Here is a 27287-nt window from a genome sequence, read left to right on the forward strand (position 1 = left end):
CTAGACTTAGCACTCCGGTACCGCTTGCAGTGCAGTCGCAGAGAGAACAGTTTATGACTAGGGTGGCTGGAGCCTTTTTGGAAGCTAACCATTATTTCATCCCTACGTTTAATCGGCATTGAACAAGTCACCCTCCCTTGGAGAGGGGGTGACCTTGACAATTTATTGTTAAAACTAGAAGCTGCCTGGATATTTCATTTAAAGACCATTGCTACCTTCAGTCTCAACGTAGACTTTGTTCTGAAGCCACTCTTGTGATTTTGCTATTCATTGTAAATGTTTGTAGGCCTATGTAGCCAAATTCCATCTATGATCGTATGCTATCCATTCATGTTTTGTATGTGTTCTATTTATATCTGTAAATTAACCAATGACAACAAGCCATACCTGGCCATGATAACAGACAACCGTGTGTCCTTTGAAACTATATAAACTAGTGACCTGCAGTGTTTGTCATTATACCCTGATGAAGACAGCTTGTCTGTCGAAACGTTGGTTATTAGGTTATTCAATTAATGTATCTGAGCTCCTAAAGTGTACGTCTCTCCTTTTCTTTTTCAAGTGTTCTACTCCGTTAGCCAGCCCCTCGCCTAAACAGGTGTATCTTTCTTTCAACTCCAGATGGCTGGAGTCTAACAATTTTTAGGGCCTTCCTCTGACACCGCCTGGTATAGAGGTCCTGGATGGCAGGAAGCTTGGCCCCAGTGATGTTCTGGGCCGTATGCACACCCCTTTTCTCCTGAGGGGGAATAGGCGACACTTTGCTGAATCTGACATAGTGGAAAGGGAAGAGGAGAGGCTGGGGATGAGCTTTGGCAGAAGCTTTGAGAAGGGCAATGGTTTTTCTTCCTTCAAATCCTACTCCACTCTCCTTTTCACCTCATTTAACACCTGATTTACATAACAAAAGGAACATCTGAATAGGTGATCCAGGTATCATGTCATGGCACAAGTGGGAGGTTGGGCCTATCCTCTTTTGCTCCACTATTGTTCTTCAAGTAAGGGGGAGGCCAATGACATCAGAGGGCACCATCAGCCCAACTCCTTGAATGGCCTACTACATTAAGTTTTGCTCAAAACTATTTTTTTTACCCTTAAGTGTGTGTACATTACTGTATTTATATGTGGGATATTGTTTTTCAACGGGAAAAGTTAAAATATAGCTGGAGTGAGACAGCTTTGGATCTGGGTTCCAATATTGTTTGGAACACATTTTGTGATCCAAAATGACTAGGTGTGTGGCTGCCTACCTTCGTGCAGGAAGGTGAGGTCCTTCTTGATGACGGGGAACAGGGGATGATGGGTGGCTGGAGGTTCTGGTTGTTGAGCACGTTGCGATACTTGGCCATGTTCCTGGATGGATCAAACAGGTCTTGCAGGTCCCCGAACAGCTTCTCGTACTTACTGGGCAGCTTCTCCCACGTGCCCCGGAGTCTAGATACTGGGGCCAGGTTCAGACCACTGTTGGGGGGAGGACCACAGAAAGACAGTGAAATTAGAATACTGATACAGTGGAGAAGGGGGCTAACTCTGGTTCCAGGCTTTTGTTCCAACCCCACACAAACACACCTGATTCAGATAATTACATTTCAGTGGGCAGCTGTTCAGTAGAATCAGGTGTGCAAGATTATGTTTGGAGTGAAAGCCCGCATGCCTAACTGCTGAATTTGGTGTAAAACTCTTCCAAATCGGTTTAACCCATCTACATCACAACATGGCCGCTGGGTCTCCTCTCATACTTCTCTTCTCCGACCTCACCTAATGATGGAGAACATGGAGTTGAAGTTCTTGCACTCTCTACAATGGAGAGCTATCTTGATGAAATGCTTGACAGTCTTCATGCGCTTGAGCTGGTTGGGCTCCCGGGTCACCTCCGACGCCACCCAGAAGGTTTCTTGGTTGATGATCTCCTCGAAGCGCTTGAGGCAAAACGAGCCCGTCTTGGACTTGAGCTTGAACAGGTCGTCGATGTACTCGGTGGGCTCGATGGCGCAGAAGAGTTCGAAGGCACGCATGGAGAGCTGCGTGGCTACTTCCATGGTGGACAGCTGGAGGAGGGAGATCTGGCCTTCACGAAGGAGGTCCTGGGCGTCCTCGTCTGAACAGAGGGTCTCTGTCTCCATGTTGCTCTTCAGGTAGTATCTAGAGAAGAGCAGGGAGTTTCTTTACTATTCGCTCACATACACACAGGTATTCTATTGTACATAAATAAATGGTCTCTCTATTTTGCTCCTCAACACAAAGCACATATTTAAAATAGGTGTTTTTGTTGTTGGAGTTATTCATCAAGTTGAGTAACTTAACAAACACCTGATGTACTGTGACTTAAGTAAAAGTAGAAAAAGACAAGGTCTTTAATAAGAGGTGGTGATTAAGATAGGAATGGTCAGGAGAACATCAGCACAAGAGAAGGGGACTTTGCTATCTCTTGTAAAAGAGATGGGACTAACCTGTATAAAAAATGTGATCAATAAAACCAGTCCTTACCTGCCACTGAGCTGTATCCTGTCTGCCAGCTTGGACAGTTGCTCCGGGAGCCGGCGTTGCTTGATGACGCCTTCCGGTGTGATGGACACCTCACACAGCGAATAGGCTTCGGGCGCTGCGGTCAGGGCGAACTCCCGGATGGCCTGGGCCACCACCTCTTTGGCCGTGGTGTCCTTACCGATCATGATGTATCGACTTTGCTGGTCTGCCTTGAACACCCGCAGCACCTGGTCTGACATGTCTGGATGGGGTGGGGGAATATAGTTACAACGTCAACACAACATTGGACAAACATTAAGGGCAGAATCCTCACTTTGGATATGGAGTTTAAATAGGAATTACCCACACAATTCTCACGTCAGCAATTTATTTTATTTTTTTTACCCCTTTTTCTCCCCAATTTCATGGTATCCATTTGGTAATAGTTAGTCTTGTCTCATCGCTGCAACTCCCGTACAGACTCGAGAGAGGCGAAGGTCGAGAGCCATGCGTCCTCCGAAACACAACCCTGCCAAGCCGCACTGCTTCTTCACACAACGCCCATTCAACCCGGAAGCCAGCCGCACCAATGTGTCGAAGGAAACACTGCACACCTGGCGACCTGGTCAGCGTGCACTGCACCCAGTCCGCCACAGGAGTCGCTAGTGTGCAATGAGACAAGATATCCCTGCCAGCCAAACCCTCCCCAACCTGGACGACACTGGGCCAATTGTGCGCCGCCCCATGGGCCTCCCGGTCGCGACAGAGCCTGGACTCGAACCCAGAATCTCTGGTGGCACAGCTAGCACTGCGATGCAGTGTCTTAGACCACTGCGCCACCCGGGAGGCCAGAATTCAGCAATTTCATCATGGACAGTTACATCATTCAAGTACCATTGCTTTTTTTTTACCCAAGGTTACAAAATCTTGGCATCCCCACAACTTTTTGAATTCACCATACCATCCAAAACATACCAAAATTAGAATGAATGAGTCACTGCTAGCCACTTACCCTCTCAAAAGTTTACAGGATCAATTAGTTTCAAACTGTACTCCAAACATTTCAACAAAAAGGTCAACAACTGATGTCTGCTAGAAGCCACGCTGACATGCTCAATGATCTACGGTGAGTTTGCGTAACTCATTTAGCCGACTACAACATTGAAAGACAGAGGGGCTGACTGACAGCATTGACAAGGACATGATTGTGCTTTCTACAGCCAAGTTAGATTCAGGCCTACGTAACCCATTAAAACACACTGATTTGCAGGCTGCTGTTATCAAGACCAACAAGCCCAGACCATAACCACAGTTAGAAAACATTAACCTTTAAGACCCCAGATTTAGAAACACCATAGGAAGCTTGTGAAAGAAACAGCAGTAAGCTTGCAAAGAGGACAAGCGTTGCGTGGGCAGAACAAAAGCAGACTGATACTCACTTGTCACGACTGGGGCTGAAGGAACACAAAGAGTATGTGTGGGAGAACATTAAAACGTGGGTCAAACATCTGGCGAAGAATTTCCCCGGTTAGCAATGTATGAAAATAAACTGCCTCAAGAGAGATGAAGACAGCCAAGTGGTGCTTATAGATGTGTAATGTATGCTTTATAATATACAGTTGTATATAAAAGGTTCAAAGAAGAGTGTGTGTTTGTCCTCACCAGGCGGGTTGTTGAAGTCCAGGATGCGGTGGTGGGACTGCAGCAGGTCAGGGTTGCTGGACGACAGGCTGCCGCTGACTGGCAGCGCGGCCGGAATCTGTTTGGACTGCTTCAGGCCCACGATGCTGTCGTCCTGCGACTGGCCCACACCCACGTCGCTACGGAAACAGAGGGAGGGGTTGGAAAGTTCCACTTTCAGAGGATAGAGGGCAATGTTTTTACAGTAAAGTATATAAGTAATAGAGGTTACACTGCTCAATACAACAAATAACATTTTATTTTTCACATGCACCAAATACAACAGGTGTGTTTCACCTTACCGTGAAATGCTTACTTAGAAGCCCTTAACCAACAATGCAGTTTTTAAAAAATAGTTAAAATATTTACTACATTAAAAAAATTAAAAATAACCGGCATTGTAAATAAGAATTTGTTCTTAACTGACTTGCCTAGTTAAATACATTTGTTATAAATAAATCTTCATAAGAGGTTACACTGCTCAATACATCATCAATGCAACACAAAAAACATGAATAAGTCAAACCGATTTTATTCCACACTCCTCTCCTCTAACTTTGAAGCAACTTTTTCCATTGGTCTCTGACGTCTCTTACTTGTATGGTTTTGGGGGCAGGATGCTGGTGAGCGTCTTGTCAAAGATCTTCTTGAGCTTGTTTCTTCCCCCCACCGTGTTGGCTTTGGCCTTCTTGCTGGCCTTCTCCAGGCCCATCACCTGCATTGAGGAGGAGACGGGACACCATTACATTAGGCTTTAGGAACATCTTTACAAAGACAAAACCAGGGACATATTCATTAGGGCACACCATAGCTAAATGTTTTGCAACAAAAAATAAAAACAAGCATTTCTGATTGGACAATGTCAGGTAGTACCTTCCTGTTTCAGTCTGTTTAGTGCCTAATGAATACATCCTTGATAACATACACAAAGCATTATGGGTACTGTAGTCCATCATAACATCACCTGCTCAACATCCACCGCCAGGTCAGGGATGGAGTAGCGCGAGCCCTTCTTGATATCCCCGATCTTGGGCAGGTGTGCCGGGGCGCCATTCTTGCGGTCCACCTCTGGCGTCTCCTCACCCTCTGCCTCGTGGTCGTGCTCTGGTCGGGCTAGGAGCTCCTTGAAAACTGGGTGGATGAAAGGGGTGAAACGCTATCAACAAGGCAGGTCCTACAGGCCGCTAGTTTTGTCGCACCTGGTCTACTGTTCAGTCGTGTGGTCAGGTGCCACAAAGAGGGACTTAAGAAAATTACAATTGGCTCAGAACAGGGCAGCACAGCTGGCCCTTAAAAGTACACGGAGAGCTAACAATGATATGCATGTCAATCTCTCATGGCTCAAAGTGGAGGAGAGATTGACTTCGTCACTACTTGTTTTTGTAAGAAGTGTTGACAAGCTAAATGCACCGAGCTGTCTAAACTACTAGCGCACAGCTTGGACACCCATACATACCCCACAAGACATGTCACCAGAGGTCTCTTCAGAATCCCCAAGTCAAAAACAGACTATGGGAGGCGCACTGAACTACATAGAGCCATGGCTACATGAAACTCTATTCCACATCAAGAAACCAATGCAAAAAGTAGAATCAGATATAAAAACACATAAAAATACACCTTATGGAACAGTGGGGACCGTGAAGAGACACACACACAGGTACAGACACGCATATGCCCACAAATGCTAGCACACGAACTCTACACAAACGTACATTGTAATATTGCTTTATGTTGGTATTATATATTTTGTATTGTAGCTATGTAGTGGTGTAATAATGTTATATGATGTACTGTTTTTTTATTATGTTTTATGTGTAATGTAAGCATCTTAATGTGTTTGGACCCCAGGAAGAGTATCTGCTACCTTGGCAAGAACTAATGGGGATCCTTAATAATTACAAATACTGTGTGGAACATAGTGTTACTGTTACTTATATTCTTCTATTATTATTAAATTCATAGTTAGCCCTAATAACTCTTACCTAAAAGATTAGTTTTCACAGAAATTGACAAGTGGGTGTTGTTCCTCAGGATCTCATTAGCTTTCGTGAGCTGGACATTCTCAAAGTTCTGCCCGTTCACCTCCAGAATCTGTTCAAAGACAAAGATACCACAACATTACATACAGTATCAGCCACATGCTCAATTCTGTTAATTCATGCAGAAGTCAAATCCACAACTCTGATGATGTAAGCACCAAAACACCAACCAACTGAGCAATGTGAACTCCTCTATGACATGACACTCATACCATCCCCCCTTCTCTTCTGTTCCCATCTCCCTAACCTCTACATTACTGGTCTCCATCCCCCCTTCTCTTCTGTTCCCATCTCCCTAACCTCTACATTACTGGTCTCCATCCCCCCCTTCTCTTCTGTTCCCATCTCCCTAACCTCTACATTACTGGTCTCCATCCCCCCCGTCTCTTCTGTTCCCATCTCCCTAACCTCTACATTACTGGTCTCCATCCCACTTCTCTTCTGTTCCCATCTCCCTAACCTCTACATTACTGGTCTCCATCCCACTTCTCTTCTGTTCCCATCTCCCTAACCTCTACATTACTGGTCTCCATCCCCCCCTTCTCTTCTGTTCCCATCTCACTAACCTCTACATTACTGGCCTCCATCCCCCCCTTCTCTTCTGTTCCCATCTCCCTAACCTCTACATTACTGGTCTCCATCCCCCCCCTTCTCTTCTGTTCCCATCTCCCTAACCTCTACATTACTGGTCTCCATCCCCCCTTCTCTTCTGTTCCCATCTCCCTAACCTCTACATTACTGGTCTCCATCCCCCCTTCTCTTCTGTTCCCATCTCCCTAACCTCTACATTACTGGTCTCTATCCCCCCTTCTCTTCTGTTCCCATCTCCCTAACCTCTACATTACTGGTCTCCATCCCACTTCTCTTCTGTTCCCATCTCCCTAACCTCTACATTACTGGTCTCCATCCCCCCTTCTCTTCTGTTCCCATCTCCCTAACCTCTACATTACTGGTCTCCATCCCCCCTTCTCTTCTGTTCCCATCTCCCTAACCTCTACATTACTGGTCTCCATCCCCCCTTCTCTTCTGTTCCCATCTCCCTAACCTCTACATTACTGGTCTCCATCCCCCTTCTCTTCTGTTCCCATCTCCCTAACCTCTACATTACTGGTCTCCATCCCCCCCGTCTCTTCTGTTCCCATCTCCCTAACCTCTACATTACTGGTCTCCATCCCCCCCTTCTCTTCTGTTCCCATCTCCCTAACCTCTACATTACTGGTCTCCATCCCCCCTTCTCTTCTGTTCCCATCTCCCTAACCTCTACATTACTGGTCTCCATCCCCCCTTCTCTTCTGTTCCCATCTCCCTAACCTCTACATTACTGGTCTCCATCCCCCCTTCTCTTCTGTTCCCATCTCCCTAACCTCTACATTACTGGTCTCCATCCCCCTTCTCTTCTGTTCCCATCTCCCTAACCTCTACATTACTGGTCTCTATCCCCCCTTCTCTTCTGTTCCCATCTCCCTAACCTCTACATTACTGGTCTCCATCCCCCTTCTCTTCTGTTCCCATCTCCCTAACCTCTACATTACTGGTCTCCATCCCCCTTCTCTTCTGTTCCCATCTCCCTAACCTCTACATTACTGGTCTCTATCCCCCCCTTCTCTTCTGTTCCCATCTCCCTAACCTCTACATTACTGGTCTCCATCCCCCCTTCTCTTCTGTTCCCATCTCCCTAACCTCTACATTACTGGTCTCCATCCCCCTTCTCTTCTGTTCCCATCTCCCTAACCTCTACATTACTGGTCTCCATCCCCCCCTTCTCTTCTGTTCCCATATCCCTAACCTCTACATTACTGGTCTCCATCCCCCTTCTCTTCTGTTCCCATCTCCCTAACCTCTACATTACTGGTCTCTATCCCCCTTCTCTTCTGTTCCCATCTCCCTAACCTCTACATTACTGGTCTCCATCCCCCCTTCTCTTCTGTTCCCATCTCCCTAACCTCTACATTACTGGTCTCCATCCCACTTCTCTTCTGTTCCCATCTCCCTAACATCTACATTACTGGTCTCCATCCCCCCCTTCTCTTCTGTTCCCATCTCCCTAACCTCTACATTACTGGTCTCCATCCCCCTTCTCTTCTGTTCCCATCTCCCTAACCTCTACATTACTGGTCTCCATCCCCCTTCTCTTCTGTTCCCATCTCCCTAACCTCTACATTACTGGTCTCCATCCCCCCCTTCTCTTCTGTTCCCATCTCCCTAACCTCTACATTACTGGTCTCCATCCCCCTTCTCTTCTGTTCCCATCTCCCTAACCTCTACATTACTGGTCTCCATCCCCCTTCTCTTCTGTTCCCATCTCCCTAACCTCTACATTACTGGTCTCCATCCCCCCCTTCTCTTCTGTTCCCATCTCCCTAACCTCTACATTACTGGTCTCCATCCCCCCTTCTCTTCTGTTCCCATCTCCCTAACCTCTACATTACTGGTCTCCATCCCCCCCTTCTCTTCTGTTCCCATCTCCCTAACCTCTACATTACTGGTCTCTATCCCCCCTTCTCTTCTGTTCCCATCTCCCTAACCTCTACATTACTGGTCTCCATCCCACTTCTCGTCTCCCTAACTTCGACATTACTGGTCTCCATCCCCCTTTCCCTCCCATCTCCTTAACACTACTGGTCTCCATTTCCTGTTAGCTGCCTTATGAAAGCTGCTGACTTGTCATGAGAGGGGAAGGACTTCTTGTTTACACATGAGCCTGCCACTGAGTTTTCCTCTGAGTGAACCAGGAAGTGAATGGTGATCCCTCTATGAGGGGCCTTCCTCTGCAGTCATTTGAGCAACTCATGGAGAAGGTTAGACAAGAGTATTGCAAGAGCAAACATACTTTGCAAGATGTTATGGTTCACATTTCCTTTGGGAAGCAGCTGCAAGGAAGAGTAAGTTTATGCCAAAACAAAGCACAGCAGAGTAGGGTTTTCAAGCTGGCATCCTGGATTTAACATAGGATCTTTGCCACCCTTGGGGCAAAGTATGAAAAAATCACGAGTGAGCAAACTAGTCTAGTGAATCAGCACATCGTGGTAGCTGTCTGATGCGTGGTGAGCTTTCAGATGCAAAACAGTGCCCTGGCATCAATCAGGTGGGTGCTACACTGCTAGGGGATGAGGGAAGTTTCCCATCCTATGTAATGCATTTTGAACATATGAAAAAAACGCTATATAAAGAATATCATTCTCGTTACTTCACCTGGTCTCCTCGTTTAAGGCCGGCCTCCGCGGCCTTGCTCCCGGGCTCCACACTGTCGATGAAGATGCGAAAACCCTTCTCGGAGCCCCCCAGCAGGGTGAAGGCTAGCGGGGCCTCCCTGGACGGCTTGGTCAGTGTCACTAGTCGCAGTTTGGCTTTAGCAGCGCAGGCAATGTTTAACAGTCTAAGGTGGCCGTACATTTTCTGTAAAGGAAAATTATGTTTAGTACCGGTATATTGCTCAATTCAGGGTTTGTGTATCTCAACATTGTTACTATGTGGAATGAAATGAAAATTCTAAATTAAACAATCTATAGCATTTTAAATTGTGAAATAAGAGGCTAGCACAAGGCAAACATTTGGACAATTTGAATGCTTTGACTGAATATATAATGAGGGCAAATTAGGAGTAATGTTGAAACTGGATATGAAACACGCTGTAATGTTGAAACTGGATATGAAACGCACGTAATGTTGAAACTGGATATGAAACACGCTAATGTTGAAACTGGATATGAAACACACTAATGTTGAAACTGGATATGAAACACACTAATGTTGAAACTGGATATGAAACACTCTAATGTTGAAACTGGATATGAAACAAGCACTAATGTTGAAAATGAATATGAAACACACTAATGTTGAAACTGGATATGAAACACACTAATGTTGAAACTGGATATGAAACACACTAATGTTGAAACTGGATATGAAACATGCTGTAATGTTGAAAATAATATGAAACATGCTGCAATGTTGGAACTGGATATGAAACACGCTGTAATGTTGAAAATGGATATGAAACATGCTGTAATGTTGAAACTAGATATGAAACATGCTATGCTTAACTGAGACACGGACCTCTCTCTCCAGATTGTTCTCAAACTCTTCAAGAAAGTTAGTCATTGCAGGGTCGCCTTCAAAGTCATTGAAGTGATTGTTCACCCACAGCAAGACTACCCGTGTAACCTGGGGATGCAAGAAGAAAGTAATCAAGATTCATTCAAAGTAAAAAATAAGTGGATGAGCATGGGCTTGGATTGAATGTTAGCTTGTTATATACATTTCTTCACATGTAGTTCTGTGTGTGTGTGTGTGTGTGTGTGTGTGTGTGTGTGTGTGTGTGTGTGTGTGTGTGTGTGCGTGTACACACTACCGGTCAAATGTTTTAGAACACCTACCTCACTCAAGGTTTATTTTTTATTTGTAATATTTTCTACATTGTAGAATAATAATGAAGACATCAAAACTATGAAATAACACGGAATAATGTGGTAACCAAAAAAGTGTTAAATAAAAAAAAAACAGCCACCCTTTGCCTTGATGACAGCTTTGCACACTCTTGGCATTCGCTCAACCAACTTCATGATGTAGTCACCTGGAATGCATATCAATTAACAGGTGTACCTTCTTAAAAGTTAATTTGTGGATTTTCTTTCCTTCCTAATGCATTTCAGCCAATCAATTGTGTTGTGACAAGGTGGGGGGTGGGGGGTCAGTCAATACAGAACATTTCAGGAACTTTGAAAGTTTCTTCAAGTGCAGTCGCAAAAACCATCAAGCGCTATGATGAAACTTGCTATCATGAGGACAGCCACAGAAATGGAAGACCCAGAGTTGCCACTGTTGAAGAGTATTTTTTATTTTTTTATTTCCATTTTTCATTTTATTTCAGGATAAGTTCATTAGACTTACCAGCCTCAGAAAGTGCAGCCCAAATAAATGCTTCACATAATTCAAGTAACAGGCACATCTCAACATCAACTGTTCAGAAGAATCAGGCCTTCATGGCCGAATTGCTGCAAAGAAACCACTACTAAAGGACACCAATAATAAGAAGAGACTTGCTTGGGCAAAGAAATACGCGCAACGGACATTAGACCGGTGGAAATTTGTCCTTTGGTCTGGAGTCCAAATGGGAGATTATTGGTTCCAACCGCAGTGTCTTTGTGAGACACGGTGTGGGTGAACGGATAATCTCCGCAAGTGTATTTCCAACCGTAAAGCATGGAGGAGGTGGTGTTACGGTGTGGGGGTGCTTTGCTGGTGACAGTGTCTGTGATTTATTTAGAATTCAAGGCACACTTAACCAGCATGGCTACCACAGCATTCTGCAGCGATACGCCAACCAATCTGGTTTGCGCTTAGTGGGACTATCATTTGTTTTTCAACAGGACAATGACCCAACACACCTCCAGACTGTGTAAGGGCTATTTGAACAAGGTGAGTGATGGAGTGCTGCATCAGATGACCTGGCCTCCACAATCCCCTGACCTCAACCAAATTGAGATGGTTTGGGATGAGTCGGCCCGCAGAATGAGGGAAAAGCAGCCAACAAGTGCTCAGCATATGTGGGAATTCCTTCAAGACTGTTGGAAAAGCATTCCAGGTGAAGCTGGTTGAGAGAATGCGAAGAGTGTGCAAAGCGACATCAAGGCAAATGGTGGCTATCTGAAGAATCTCAAATTTTATTTTATTGGTTTAACAGTTTTTTTGGTTACTACATGATACCATATGTGTTATTTAATAGTTTTGAAGTCTTCACTACTATTGTACAATGTAGAAAATAGTAAAAAAAAAAAAAAATCTATGAGTAGGTGTTCTAAAATGTTTGAAAGATAGTGTATGTAAGCATGCATGCATCTGTGATATTATCTATGCTTTTGCTATTACTGATGTTAAGTACCGTCTAGCTTCCATTACAATAAAATTACAAAAAAGACTTATCTGAAAAAGGATAGTAAAGTGTTTGAACTGGGATCTGACCTTGTCCCTGAGGCTTGGGTCGTGGAACCACTCGAGGAGCTTGTTGCCCACGACCATGGGGCTGGAGAGGAAAGTCCTGTAGGTCAACAGGAAGTCCTCGATGTAGGTGGGGTCCACCACAGAGTGCTCCTCTACCAGGTGCATAGTCAGACGCTCCTTCGTGCCCTATAGGAGATGGTGTATAATCCTTTAGGTAACACTAAACGTCATATACATGGGCATTCATAACACCTAATATGGCATGACATCTTTATTAGGAAGATGTGGTTTGGAGTCTAAAGGCTTACTAAATAATGAATTAACTCACCTTGATGACGATGTGTCCCTTCCGGGTGCCGGTGCGGTCCAGCTCACGGTGCTCCTTGACCATGACGATCTCGCCCTCCTCCTCCACCTTCTGCATGTTCTTCTCCACCTGGTTGAGGATACAGCAGTAGTCCTGCTGCGCTATGCACACAAACTGGAACAGAGGTGGAGGGAGTGAGGGAGGGAGAGAGAAAGTGAAAGAGCGGAGTAGTTAGCTTGGGGACATAATGCTTTTTAGACCAACATGGCTGAGAGACATTTTGAGCGAATCTATTTTAAGACAGCAATGAAATAAACACTCTCTCAGTGAATTAACCCCAGCGTCTTCATTTAATTGGTTGGTACCTACTGGACAATCTATACTGAACAAAAATATAAACGCAACATGTAAAGTGTTGGTCCCATGTTTCATGAGCTGAAATAAAAGACCGTCAAAATGTTCTATACACTCAACAAGCTTATTTCTCAAAAATGTGCACAAATTTGTTTACATCCCTGTTAGTGAGCATTTCTCCTTTGTAGCATATCAAGAACATGATTAAACAGTATGATCATTACACAGGTACACCTTGTGCTGGGGACAATAAAAGGTCACTCTAAAATGTGCAGCTCTGTCTCACAACGCCACAGATGTCTCAAGTTTTGGAGGCAGAGTACAATTGGAATGCTGACTGCAGGAATGTCCACCAGAGCTGTTGCCAGAGAATTTAATGTTAATTTCTCTACCAATGTCGTTTTAGAGAATTTGGCAGTACATCCAATCCGGCCTCACAACCACAGACCATGTGCAACCACGCCAGCACAGGACAGGACCACAATTGGCCCAGCGTCGACTGGGTTTGGCCAGTGTAGGCAGTCATTGTAAATAAAACAATGTTTTAACCGACTTCCCTATTTAAATAAATTAAATATTTAAATGTCAAGCCTGCATTAAAATGCAACAGACTAATTGAGTAAGTAACAGGGGTGGAGTATATAACACCGTTCAATATATGGGAGAGAAGGCCCATATCACAGGCCAATCAACCGATAGTCCATCATAATAGCCAGTCTCAGTGCTGAGCCTTACCTGACAGTCGTCCACCTTAGTCTTCATCACTCCCTTCATGTACTCCTTCTCTATGGTGGGGGAGACCCCGAAGCTGTTGCCCATACACAGGATCTCAGGCCTGCCCTCAGGGTACGTCACCTCCACCGAGCCATTCAGGATCACTGACCACGAGTCCAGCTGAGTGGGGAAAGACCACAACCACAAACAGTTAACATTCAGAAATACTCAGTGATCATTCAGTGGACAATGGTTTAATACAGGGACTGGAAACTGAAGTCCTCGGGGCCGGAGTGGTGTCACTTTGTCCCCATCCCGAGTGCAAAACAGCTGATGCATTCTAAAGTGAAGATCATGATTAGTTGATTATGGAGTCAGGTGTGTTAGTTGGGACTGGGGCAAAAGTGTGACACTAATCAGGCCCCCGAGGACTGGAGTTGCCCATCCCTGGTTTAATATCAGGCTAGGATCAAAATGTTAAAGGAAAATAAAGAAAGCTATGATGCTTTAAATAAATGGTTTAATATCAATTAGACTTAAGCAATTAGTTAGCCATTAGCGATTAGTTAGCCGTTAGTTAAATCAAATCAAATTTTATTAGTCACATGCGCCGAATACAACAGGTGTAGACCTTACAGTGAAATGCTTACGTATGAGTCCCTAACCAACAACGCAGTACAGATAAGAAATAGAAGTAACATGTAATTAAAGAGCAACAGTAAAATAACAAAAGCGAGACGATATACAGGGGGGTACTGGAGCAGAGTCAAAGTGCGGGGGCACCGTTTAGTCAAGGTAATTGAGGTAATATGTACCGTAAATTCTGGACTATAAGCCGCAACTTTTTTCCCACGCTTTGAACCCCGCGGCTTAAACAATGACTCGGCTAATATATGGATTTTTCCCGCTTTCAATTTTTTTTCTTCCAAGAAAACACATTCTGTGACGTGCTCAGTTTTTTGGCGGCATGAAGCTTTCATTAGACCAATGAAATTGCCGAACGGGTTAAGGTCAAACAACTTTTTTGTTTACTGTTTAGATTAAATCGAGCGCTCTCAAACTTCATCATTCTGATTAAGGTAGTCATTTTGTCACCCTCATCATGGCAAAGACACGGAGAAATGCATATGATGCAGCTTTCAAGTTGAAGGCGATTGATCTGGCTGTTGGAAAAGGAAATCGAACTGCTGCACGGGAGCTTGGTCTTAATGAGTCGATGATAAGACGTTGGAAACAGCAGCGTGAGGAATTGACCCAGTGCAAAAAGACAACTAAAGCTTACTGCTAATTTTACATTTTTTGTTACAAGCCGTGTTTCGTTAAAGCCTATTTATTTTTGTTACAAGCCGTGTTTCGTTAAAGCCTGTGTAAAGTTAATTTGTTTCAATGTACGGGTAGGCACCTGCGGCTTATAGACATGTGCGGCTTATTTATGTTCAAAACAATAATTTATTTTAAATTCAGTGGGTGTGGCTTATATTCAGGTGTGTTTAATAGTCCGGAAATTACTGTACATGTAGTTTGGGTTATTAATATGTACAGTTGAAGTTGGAAGTTTTCATACAGTTAGGTTGGAGTCATTAAAACTCGTTTTTCAACCACTCCACAAATTTCTTGTTAACAAACTATAGTTTTCGCAAGTCAGTTAGGACATCTACTTTGTGCATGACACAAGTCATTTTTCCAACAATTGTTTACAGACGGATTATTTCACTTATAATTCACTGTATCACAATTCCAGTGGGTCAGAAGTTTACATACACTAAGTTGACTGTGCCTTTAGAACAGTTTGGAAAATTCAAAAAAATGTCATGGCTTCAGAAACTTCTGATAGGCTAATTGACATCATTTGAGTCAATTGGAGGTGTACCTGTGGATGTATTTCAAGGCCTACTTCTAACTCAGTGAATCTTTGCTTGACATCATGGGGAAATCAAAAGAAAAAAGGCAAGATCTTAGAAAAAAATCATTGTGGACCTCCACAAGTCTGGTTCATCCTTGGGAGCAATTTCCAAACACCTGAAGGTACCACGTTCATCTGTACAAACAATAGTACGCAAGTATAAACACCATGAGACCACGCAGCCATCTTACCGCTCAGTAAAGAGACGCGTTCTGTCTCCTAGAGATGAACATACTTTGGCACGAAAGATGCAAATCAATCCCAGAACAACAGCAAAGGACATTGTGAAGATGCTGGAGGAAACAGGTACAAAATATCTATATCCACAGTAAAACGAGTCCAAAATTGACATAACCTGAAAGGCCGCTCATCAAGGAAGAAGCCACTGCTCAAAAAGCACCATAAAAAAGCCTGACTACAGTTTGCAACTGTATATGGAGATAAAAATCATACTTTTTGGAGAAATGTCCTCTGGTCTGATGAAACAAAAATATAACTGTTTGGTAATAATGACCATCGTTATGTTTGGAGGAAAAAGGGGGAGGCTTGCAAGCCGAAGAACACCATCATGTTGTGGGGGTGCTTTGCTGCAGGAGGGACTGGTGCACTTCATAAAATAAATGGCATCATGAGGTAGGAAAATTATGTGGATATATTGAAGCAACATCTCAAGACATCAGTCAGGAAGTTAAAGCTTGGTCACAAATTTGTCTTCCAAATGGACAATGACCCCAAGCATACTTCCAAAGTTGTGGCAAAATGGCTTAAGGACAACAAAGTCAAGGTATTGGAGTGGCCATCACAAAGCCCTGACCTCAATCCTATAGGAAATTTGTGGGCAGAACTGAAAAAGCGTGTGCGAGCAAGGAGGCCAGCTCTGTCAGGAGGAATGGGCCAAAATTCACCCAATTTATTGTGGGAAGCTTGTGGAAGGCTACCCGAAACATTTGACCCAAGTTAAACAATTTAAAGGCAATGCTACCAAATACTAATTGACTATGTAAACTTCTGACCCACTGGGAATGTGATGGAAGAAATAAAAGCTGAAATAAATAATTATTTCTACTATTATTCTGACATTTCACATTCATTAAAATAAAAGCGGTGATCCTAACTGACTTAAGACGGGGAATTTTTACTAGGATTAAAAGTCAGAAATTGTGAAAAACTGAGTTTAAATTTATTTGGCTAAGGTGTATGTAAACTTCCGACTTCAACTGTACATGTAGGTAGGAGCGGCAGGTAGCCTAGTGATTAGAGCGTTGGGCGAGTAACCGAAAGGTTGCCAGATCGAATACCCGAGCTGACAAGGTAAAAATCAGTCGTTCTACCCCTGAACAAGGCAGCTAACCCACTGTTCCTAGGCCATCATTGTAAATAAGAATTTAAATAAAAGGTTAAACAATATGTATATATATTTTTTTTATTACAGTGACTATGCATCGATAACAACAAAGAGTAACAGCGGTGTAAAAGAGGGGGGGGGTCAATGCAAATAGTCTGGGTAGCGATTTGATCAGACGTTGAGGAGTCTTATGGCTTGGGGGTAGACGTTGTTTCGAAGCCTCTTGGACGTAGACTTGGCCCTCCGGTACCGCTTGCCGTGTGGTAGCAGAGAGAACAGCCTATGGCTGGAGTCTGACAATTTTTAGGGCCTTCCTCTGACACCGCCTGATGGCAGGAAGCTTTGCCCCAGTGATATACTGGGCCATACGCACTACCCTCTGTGACGCAACCAGTCGGGATGCCTGTCGGGATGCTCTCAATGGTGCAGCTGTACAACCTTTTGAGGAACTAAGGACCCATGCCAAATATTTTCAGTCTCCTGAGGGGGAATAGGTTTTGACGTGCCCTCTTCACGACTGTCTTGGTGTGCTTGGACCATGTTAGTTTGTTGGTGATGTGGATACCAAGGAACTTGAAGCTCTCAACCTGCTCCATTGTAGCCCCATCGATGAGAATGGGGCGTGCTTGGTCCTCCTTTTCCTGTAGTCCACAATCATCTCCTTTGTCTTGATCACATTGAGGGAGAGGTTGTTGTCCTGGCACCACACGGCCAGGTCTCTGACCTCCTCCCTATAAGCTGTCTCGTCGTTGATCAGGCCTACCACTGTTGTGTCATCGGCAAACTTAATGATGGTGTTGGTGTCGTGCCTGGCCGTGCAGTCATGAGTGAACAGGGAGTACAGGAGGGGGCTGAGCACGTACCCCTGAGGGGCCCCTGTGTTGTGGATCAGCGTGGAGTATCTGTTGTTACCTACCCTTACTACCTGGGGGCGGCCCGTCAGGAAGTTCAGGATCCATTTGCAGAAGGTGGTGTTTAGTCCCAGGGTCCTTAGCTTATTGATGAGCTTTGAGGGCACTATGGTGTGGAACGCTGAGCTGTAGTCAATAAACAGCATTCTCACATAGGTGTTCCTTTTGTCCAGGTGGGAAAGGGCAGTGGAGTGCAATAGAGATTGCGTCATCTGTTGATCTGTTAGGGCGGTATGCAAATTGGAGTGGGTCTAGGGTTTCTGGGATAATGGCCTTTAGCGGTTAGCCAGACGTTAGCCAGACGTTAGCCAGACGTTAGCCAGACGTTAGCGGTTAGCCAGACGTTAGCGGTTAGCCAGACGTTAGCGGTTAGCCAGACGTTGGCGATCTGAATGGGGCTTGGATCGATGTTTAATCACTATTTTTGGCCAGAAAATCAAACTGATGACCATCACATCCTTTAACAGGTGATATTCTTAATCATTAGTCACAAATGGTTCAATAGTATATAATGCCCCCGTTTTTACACTAATAATAAGTACGATTTTACCCTTTTATTATGGATATAAAAAGATAGCAAATCTTATTTTACAGCAAGGCATCGCTTTCTCCTTTATAGCGTCATCAACAACACATTTGACAATGCACTGAGGCAGTAGTGGACATACTTCTAACACACACCAGCTCAATAGGATGTTATTCCACATTGACTGGACTGCCCTTGAAGTGAACTGGACTTAAGGGTATGGCTCTGCACTCTATTGTTTGGGTGCATCGCAAAAAGTGACCAAAGTGGCTTAATTCAAAAACCAGAGCCTGTCCAGACTGTTGAGACAGTACAAGTGATCTCTCTACTGGTCCCCTTGGGGAATGTTATGATGCTGGGAGATGGCCGTCATTCGTGCTTAATAGAGCAGGGAAAAAGAAAAAAAAATGGAAAAAGAGAAACCTGCATTGGTAATGGAAAGGGCAAACTCCATGTCCCAGGCCATAGATGTGCAAACCCAGACACATTCAAGACACACACAAGACCAATATAAGAGACAACGGAAATTCCACCCCAAACTTTTTTGTTATTTGTTTCTTTAGTCCATTGTTGATATAGTCCCAAAATGTTTCGCCTGTCAGCAATCAAGTAATCAAAATATTTCAACTTTTAAAATACAGAAATACAGCCAGTATGTTGCATCTTGATGCAAAATGCATCATACCGGCTGTATTTCTGTATTTTAAAAGTTATATATCTTGATAACTTGATTGCTGACAGGCGAAACAATTTGGGACTATATCAACAATGGACTAATGAAAGAAATACCAAAAGATCATTTTGGATTGGAGTTTTCCTTTAAGACCGACTCATTCACGGCACACCCCTCCACATACAAACATACCTCTTCCCCGTCATTGAGTACGATGGTGCCGGCCCGCTCGACCACGGCAAACACCATGACGGCACACAGCTCCCTCCTCACAGACATGGTCATGTTGGCAAACGCTGGCAGCTGATGCATGAACTCCAGTAATTGCTCTGTGGAAAGGTTGGAGAGGGGGAGTAGAGAGGGAGCGGTGGTTAGGAAGGTCTTCACACAGAGGAGAGAGAGGACGAGCGTAGGAGGACTTGGCAGTCCTTCACTCTTCCTTCACCCTCTGTGTGGCTTTGGATGAAAAAAAGGGCACAGCTAGAGCGCGAGAAGGTGCATTGAATTCAACCCCACAAGTGATGAGTACCCAACAATGGGATGATTATCTGAAGAACACTAAGGCAAACTATTAATTTAATTTTCATAGACAGAAAAAACTGCATGAGCATAAAAGGAAAAGCGACCTTTTGCATTCACTTCTAAGTGGGTCAACATTAATCAAATCTCATTTGGGGCTTCAGCTTGGCTGTATAGGGCATTGCCTGTCCTGATTCCTGCCCCATGCATTTTTTTGGCTCCTTGAAATAGCTCGTTGCGGGAGCCAGGGAAGGACTCCATCCCTGTGCTAGGCGCCTAAAGTAAGTCTGGGGTGCGGGCTGACCTGTGCTTGGCATGGCAACAGTGTCGTGTGGGAATCCTGCGGAAGCACTGAAACTTTAATGTGCCGGGAGAAGAGAGGCGAGGACGTGCGATGTTGACCTAGAAAAGCCTGTCGGCAGAGAGAGCAGGAAGGGGAGGGGTGGCGGGGAGGTTGTGGGGTAAATCGAGGGGAGGAGAGGGGGACTGGGGTACTCTCTCACTCTCTACATTTGCATCCACTAGATCATCCACACATCACATCTACAGCTAAGCTTTATATGTGAGTAAATGTGAACTAATCTCTTCTTTTGGCTCCCTATCATTGTAGCTGTACTGCTGCTAACAGGCCTATGATATCACAGTCTTCGTATGGCACAGAAAGAATAGAACTGAGGGCTAAAATAAATTCACCTAACAACAGCATTGAAGCACGAAGGCCTACAGATGGACACATAATTCACGGTAGCTAGCTAATACAGGGGGGCAGGGTTGAGATACACCAAGGGCGGGGCACTGGGAGAGGGGGCGTCGCTGTGGATTGTTTGATTAAAATCGTGAATGCTTGATTAAACTCTGATGAGCCTACAATGCGGACTCAGATTAGGATTTCCCCTTAGTGAACAAAGCCAAATCTAATTGGCTCCCATTGCTTTTCCAAATGTCTTGCCAGAAAACAGCAAGTACTCACATACAAGGTCTTTTTTAGCAGTAGTAATAGGCATTATAACTGTTGTTTGTAGATTTTAAGAGTTTAACGGTGGTGTGGAATAGTCATCCCCTTCTGTGTAATAGGAGCCAGGAAGCAACATAGCAAAGAAGGGGAGGGAAGTGGGGGGGCACCCTGCCTAGTGCCTACACAATGGTAGGGGAAACACTGGCAGGCCACAAGTAAATACATTTTGGTTCCCAGAACATTGTGAGTAGGTCACTTTTTAATCAATCAAAGGGGAACCTTGAGGGAATGTTAGGGGAACATTCTGTGTGCTAGCAAGGACTCACCTATGTCGTCATCGGTACGGTCCATTGGGTCCTTCTCCAGGCAGTCCCGCACGATGTCGCGGCTCATGAGGGGGTCCGACGATCGCTCGATGTCCTCCTCGTCATCGTCCTCCTCTGAGTCGACGGCAGTCTCGGGCAGGCCGCTGAGGTCCATGTCGCCTGGCTCGTTTTCCGTGGCCTGAGGGTCAGAGGAGAGGATGGATGGCAGTCAGTCATCACGGATCAAGTCATCCAGGATCAACAAAAACACAACGGCTTTCTCCATCATAAGCACCACCATCAATCTTAGTTTTAATAACATGAGTGCAGGAAAATGGTCACTGGTCCATACTAAGCATGTCAGCTCCATCCATCTACTCCAAGTAGTAACAGCTGCACACTGGTGGGCTGAGATGAGGTTGGTAAATCTAAATCAGGGTTTTGGTGCACAAACTTCACATAAGGGCTGGTAAACAAAACAGCGGCAAGAAGCAGACCCTGTTTCAATTCAATGCTTCAAAAGCGACAACAATGTCTGAAAATCTAGCCTGTTTAGTGAGAATGATAGGTCTGAGAGAGACACATCAACACTGCATACCAAAGCACCCCGCTATGCATAAAACACCCAGCTAATTATCTCACATCTCTCCCTCTCCGGGCTCCCCATTTCCCTCTCCGGGCTCCCCATTTCCCTCTCCGGGCTCCCCATTTCCCTCTCCGGGCTCCCCATTTCCCTCTCCGGGCTCCCCATTTCCCTCTCCGGGCTCCCCATTTCCACTCAGAGACTGATAACCTCTGAAAGAGTGATAAAATATGTACGTAGCAAAGAGAGAAAAACGAACAAAGAGAGGGAGCACTAGTAACGCAATTGACAATGTCACACTGATATTAATAGAGATCTTGGCACTGTGCATCCATCAAGGCTTCTCACATACTAGACATATCGCTGAGAGGCCATATTGTGTGTTTCATGCTCTCAACACGAGCCTCTCCTCGGAACGAAATCCAGGCACAAATCACAGGGATATGAAAACTAAAAACCCTCCCCTCCTGTTGAGTGCTAACCAACTCCTCTTACCTGAATAAGGTGCCGAAACTCCAGCCTTTTCACTGAGAGAGACGAAAACAATGTTGCCTTCGCAAACTGCCTGCAGCAGCCTAGTCCAAGACGCATCTTTACCGCCCGGGCTGCCAGTCGTGTTTAAATTTTTCAGAGATTCAAAGAGTCCCTGTCTCTCACCGAACGTAGCCCTATGTCATTTATCCTTAACCATCATGTGCAAATGTCTCATTAATGATTCAGGGTGCTGTCTGACTAGCCACTCAGGCGTCAGGAGGTCAGCGAAGTAGGAGGGGCAGGGGAGGGGCCTGATGGGGCGAGAGAGCAAAGGGGCGGGGTTATTATGTTGGGCAAGGGGTTGGTACGGTGTGGACTTGGAGTGAAACAGCGGAAAATCTGAAGATTGAGGTATGTCGGTTCCCTATGCGACAGGGAATAACTGAGGTGGTGAGATGGAAAAATCCTAGAAAACCGTCTTGAACTCATCTGGAAATCTCGGCAGCAGTGAAAACAGAGAAAACAGCCATCAGTCTTCAGCTTGATATGAAAGTCAATGTCTACTGATGCCGAAACCCGGTAGAACACACAGCTATATTCCACATGAACAAACAAACATTGTTGGCATGCTCCAAATCTCAGGAGACAAAAAAAAGGAAAATGTCCTAAAATAGCAGACCCTATTACTTATCTACAGTAGGAGCTAGGCTAGTTCTCTCACAGAAGCATTCATTTACTAATATCGCTGTCAATTCCATATTACCACCCACCCAACCAGTCTTACAATAAACGAAATACTCGAGATTAGTGCGTCGATCATAATTTAGAAGTGTGTGCCTCGGGAGGTTGCAACACCTTTGGATTTGATTCGGACATCATTTCCACTGAGTTACACAATGTTAGACAGTCCAGTGGGAATGCTGAACCATTAAAATCGTCAAATGTTCTCGAAATACAGAGCAAGTCAGAACCCCTCTGTGTGTGATCCGGGGTGTGGGTGGTTAATATTTCAACAGGGCTATTCTTGGATCAATGCTTTCAAGCCTCCTTCTGAAGAACCAATTTCATGATTTATTCAGAGGCAAAACAGTCTGCCATGTTTGCCAGGCAGTGACAGAGGATGCAGCTCTATTCTTCTCTCTGGGAGGAGAGACAATGGGGCACTCCAGCTGACATGGCTCGTGGATGAGAGGACTCTGACGAACAAGGGGCATCATCGCCAAGAGCTTTACCCTGGTAGACGTCCATCTTTGAATAGATTTTACACATACAGTCCTGTGATTTGGGTTGTCCTTAATATTGTCAAATATATATGGTGCTATCCTAGAGGCTGGCACAACAAATACAGACTACTAGTTCCTGTGTTTTACATGTTCCTGTGTTTTTACGTTGCATCTTTCACTCGATGCTCCAGCCCTTATAACAGATAAACCCAAACATGCTTGTCCTGAACTACTACTGGTTCAGCCATTTTCTATAAGCTTTGAAGACGAAGTGGGCCTGGATCGTCTCTATTAGTAAGACCGAATAGATAGATAGATAGAGAGAAAGAGTAAGAGAGAGTAAGAGAGTGTGAGTAGATGAGGGATTTAATGGAGGCGCTACAGCAGACCTGTTAATGAGGACCTAGCAGATGGCCCCAAGACTGGATCAGGGCCTGGGCACAGTAGAGCTTGTTCACAACCTGTCCCCACCCCTCCACATGTACATACGCGTGCACGCGAACACAATATTTACTCTACACAGATTGTGCGTGTGCACACACAAACGGCAACAGACTGACACCGACTAATGCGCACACACACACACGCAAACAAATGCACTCACAGATACACAGACAGCAGGTCACGACGTCGGGAGCCAATGGGGTGCCTGCGTGTGGTAAGAGGATTAGGTGTGATTGGCTATGGGGCCTGACTACAGTCACGAGATGGGGGGCGGGGGGACTGTTCTGTTATATTGGCATTTAAAGGGGGTTGAGGGGGGATGTTGGTGGGACATTGTTGGGAGGTTATGGGCCTGCTAACCTTGTAGGCTGCTTCTTCCAAAGTGTGTGGGGGGAGGGGGGCTTCTCCATGGGCATTTATTGGACTTTATGGGGAAGTTGGGAGTAAGTTATGGGGAAGTTGGGAGTAAGTTATGGGGGACGTTGTGGGGAAAGGGGCCTGCGCTTACCTGATATATGTCTGACAGGCTGCTGCTTCCAGAGTCGCTGGTGATACTACATCCTGAGTGGCTGGAAGACACGTGGGTCACCTGTGGGTGCAAGCCGTCGGCCAGGTGGAGTCGGCTGAAGTCTGCGGGGAGCTGCACACACACGCCACACACGCACACAAACAGACAGATGGTCAGTTTCACCAGTCTCAACCCACTCACACCACCCACGCATGGCTGTCAGGCATTTAAAAGGCACTTGGCTACATGGTGGGTGCAACACTTGTTTAGCCCTGACCAAAACATTGTCTATATTAGATCCTAGCGTTGCGTAGATGTTCGCATGGCATGTGTAGCCTTTTGCCTCTGAAGGGCACAGGTGGAGTTGGGGAACTAGTTCCCAAGTGAAAATCTAGAAATGAAGTGGCAGTGGGTGAGTTGAGATCCCAGAGGGATTCTCGATTCTAGATGTAATTTATTAATCTTCGTCAGTTCATTTGATGCCCCTCTACATTAATTTAATTCAAATTAAAAATGCCTTAACCCATCTCATTCTCCTGTGATTACTTACATAGCCGTCTTAATAGAACATACGTGAACAAATTTTAATGAAGCCTGCTCATTAAACACTAAACTATTTCCAAATAATTAATAAATCAAACTAGCAGCTGTTAATTAAATTTCCCACTTTTATGGCATCCGTGGAGAACATTTGAAGAGTTTAACACAATCTAAGTTTTAGTCCGAAAACAAGAAGTATTTATTTAACATGACGTAGCTCAACATTTTAAGCCCCTCTGTAATAGCACCAATTACCCGATACTTATAAGTGCATACAACCAAGATCAATTAAATTTGAAATCGCGGGCGGTTGGTTGGCAAACCTTGCCGTTCTGTTTCCTGTCCATATTTACTGAGCTCCTCGTGTGTATGGAAAGTAGCCGGGGCAGTTGGGTAGCCCCAGGCCAAGCAGCCGGGGCAGTTGGGTAGCCCCAGGCCAAGCAGCAGGGGAAGTTGGGTAGCCATAGGCCAAGCAGCAGGGGAAGTTGGGTAGCCATAGGCCAAGCAGCAGGGGAAGTTGGGTAGCCATAGGCCAAGCAGCAGGGGAAGTTGGGTAGCCATAGGCCAAGCAGCAGGGGAAGTTGGGTAGCCATAGGCCAAGCAGCAGGGGAAGTTGGGTAGCCATAGGCCAAGCAGCAGGGGAAGTTGGGTAGCCATAGGCCAAGCAGCAGGGGAAGTTGGGTAGCCATAGGCCAAGCAGCAGGGGAAGTTAGGTAGCCCTAGGCCAAGCAGCAGGGGAAGTTGGGTAGCCATAGGCCAAGCAGCAGGGGTAGTTGTGTACTGAGTCTTGCGTGCTGATGTGACCGACTGGGGTTCAAACCCGGGTCTCCGGCATTTCACAAGATTGTCTTAGCCCGTTGAGCTAAAACCTTGATAAAACTTCAGTACCAATGGCAACAAGCATGTATAATTACCAGACTCCAAGATACACTGTGGTGTTGTCACACAGACTCATTCCTAGCTATATGAAGATGACTGAGCAACACACCACAAGTCCCAGGGCAGAATTAGCATTAAAAAAGGTTGAATCCGCAGTTGCTACATCCACTTTTGGACGTATAAATTAATGATTTGCACCCATTGATTTTTGAAGAATATAATGTATACATGCCTCGAACATAGTTCAACTGTCACACTCCATGAGAACCCAAAATAGAAGTTTATATTTACATTGGAGTAAAACAAACAAACATTGTATTGCCTCAACCTGGTTAAAACTATAATTTTGATTTTATGGATGCCATCCTTGCATCCATAGCTCCGTCTATAAATTTGAGTGGTTACATTTCTCAAGGCCCATCCCTCAGCTTTTTACAAAAACAGTGCGGATTCTAGCTTTAAAGCTAATGGTGCAAAATCTCAACTTGTCTAACTAGTCTAGCAAAAGAACAACAATGACAACAACGACCAGTGCTATTCGCAATCTGGAGCATGAATCCACAAGCACATCTATCCAAACTGACCCAAGCCTATGTTAGGAGTGGAAATACCATTAGGTTAAATGTATCAAAAGAAGATATAGGCTACTCCAAGAGGCATAGTTGAATATGAATATTTGAGTGTTTTAATGTTTAATTTATTACCACGCTCAAAGCTTTAAAGGAGGCAGTTGCTCCTTACAGCCAACCCCCTGGCTGCGACACAGGCATTGATTTCTATTTAACCTTTATTTTGACATGGATTCATGAATTCATATTTTAATCTTCACACCTAAAAGCCAAGCGCATGTGATACAAATCATTTTGCTCTTTATTCAGCCATCTTACATATAAAACCTTATTTTCTCATCAAAAATGGTGAATAACTCACCACAGCTTAATAAGAAGGGTGTGCTTGAAATGATGCACATAACTCTGCATTGTTGGGTTGTATTGGAGAGAGTCTCAGTATTAAATAATTTCCCCCACACAGTCTGTGCTTAGTTTTCATGCTAATGAGGGCCGAGAATCCACTCTCACATAGGTATGTGGTTGCAAAGGGCATCAGTGTCTTAACAACGCGAATTTCCAAGGCAAGAAACTCTGAGCGCAGCCCAATCCAGAAATCTGGCAGTGGCTTCTGATTAAATTACATTTTCACAGAACCGCTTGTTGCAATTTCGATGAAGCTCTCTTGTTCAGATATCGGTAAGTGGACTGGAGGCAGGGCAGGAAAGGGATAATGAATCTCGCTGTTTGTGTCGTCCGTTTCGGGAAAGTACCTGCATAATGGCGCACCTAGCTCACTCAGGTGCTTCGCTATATCACATTTTACATTGTCCGTAAGCTTGAGTTCATTTGCACACCGGAAAATAATACAATGATGGAAAGACCTGTGTGTTGTCCTTGTTAAAACCTCTTAAGGATGGGACCCTTTTATTCCATTTTTGCCTAAAATGTCATAACCAAATCTAACTGCCTGTAGCTCAGGACCTAAAGAAGGAAACGCATATTGTTGATACAATTTGAAAGGAAACGCTTTTGAAGTTTGTGGAAATGTGAAATGAATGTAGGAGAATATAACATTAGATCTAATAAAAGTTAATACAAAGGAAAAAAAACATGCATTTTGTTTGTATCATCATCTTTGAAATGCAAGAGAAAAGCCATAATGTAGTATTCTAGCCCAGGCGCAATTTAGATTTTGGCCACTAGATCAGGGTGTCGCAGCCAGAAAGAAAATGTGAGAAGCAGAAACTAGAACTGGAGAATAGTACTGCTCCAGATACTAGGCCTATACTCCTAAACATGCTCTTCACCACCACCAAGAACATGTGAGCAGGTAAACAGTCACAAAACATTAAAAGTATCATCCAAAATTAAGTTTTCCCCAAATGATTGTTTGAATTTAAAATCAGCACTATGTTGCTGATGGATTATGAGGAAACACCGCCAAT

General features: G+C 44.6%; 1 protein-coding gene across 1 annotated transcript in view; it reads right to left on the reverse strand.

Moving 5' to 3' along the window:
- Nucleotides 1-27287, reverse strand: part of LOC106604533 (rap guanine nucleotide exchange factor 2) — a 152967-nt gene that overhangs the window by 21536 nt on the left and 104144 nt on the right. The window contains 16 exon segments of the mRNA XM_014199234.2: nucleotides 1251-1298; nucleotides 1301-1461; nucleotides 1759-2142; nucleotides 2488-2728; nucleotides 4129-4286; nucleotides 4743-4861; nucleotides 5111-5277; nucleotides 6132-6240; nucleotides 9381-9584; nucleotides 10245-10352; nucleotides 12150-12314; nucleotides 12457-12609; nucleotides 13525-13683; nucleotides 19054-19190; nucleotides 20662-20839; nucleotides 23873-24004. Coding sequence (XP_014054709.2) covers nucleotides 1251-1298; nucleotides 1301-1461; nucleotides 1759-2142; nucleotides 2488-2728; nucleotides 4129-4286; nucleotides 4743-4861; nucleotides 5111-5277; nucleotides 6132-6240; nucleotides 9381-9584; nucleotides 10245-10352; nucleotides 12150-12314; nucleotides 12457-12609; nucleotides 13525-13683; nucleotides 19054-19190; nucleotides 20662-20839; nucleotides 23873-24004 — 2623 coding nt within the window.

The sequence above is a fragment of the Salmo salar genome, chromosome ssa05, assembly GCF_905237065.1.
Source record: "Salmo salar chromosome ssa05, Ssal_v3.1, whole genome shotgun sequence".
Classification (NCBI taxonomy): Eukaryota; Metazoa; Chordata; class Actinopteri; order Salmoniformes; family Salmonidae; genus Salmo; species Salmo salar.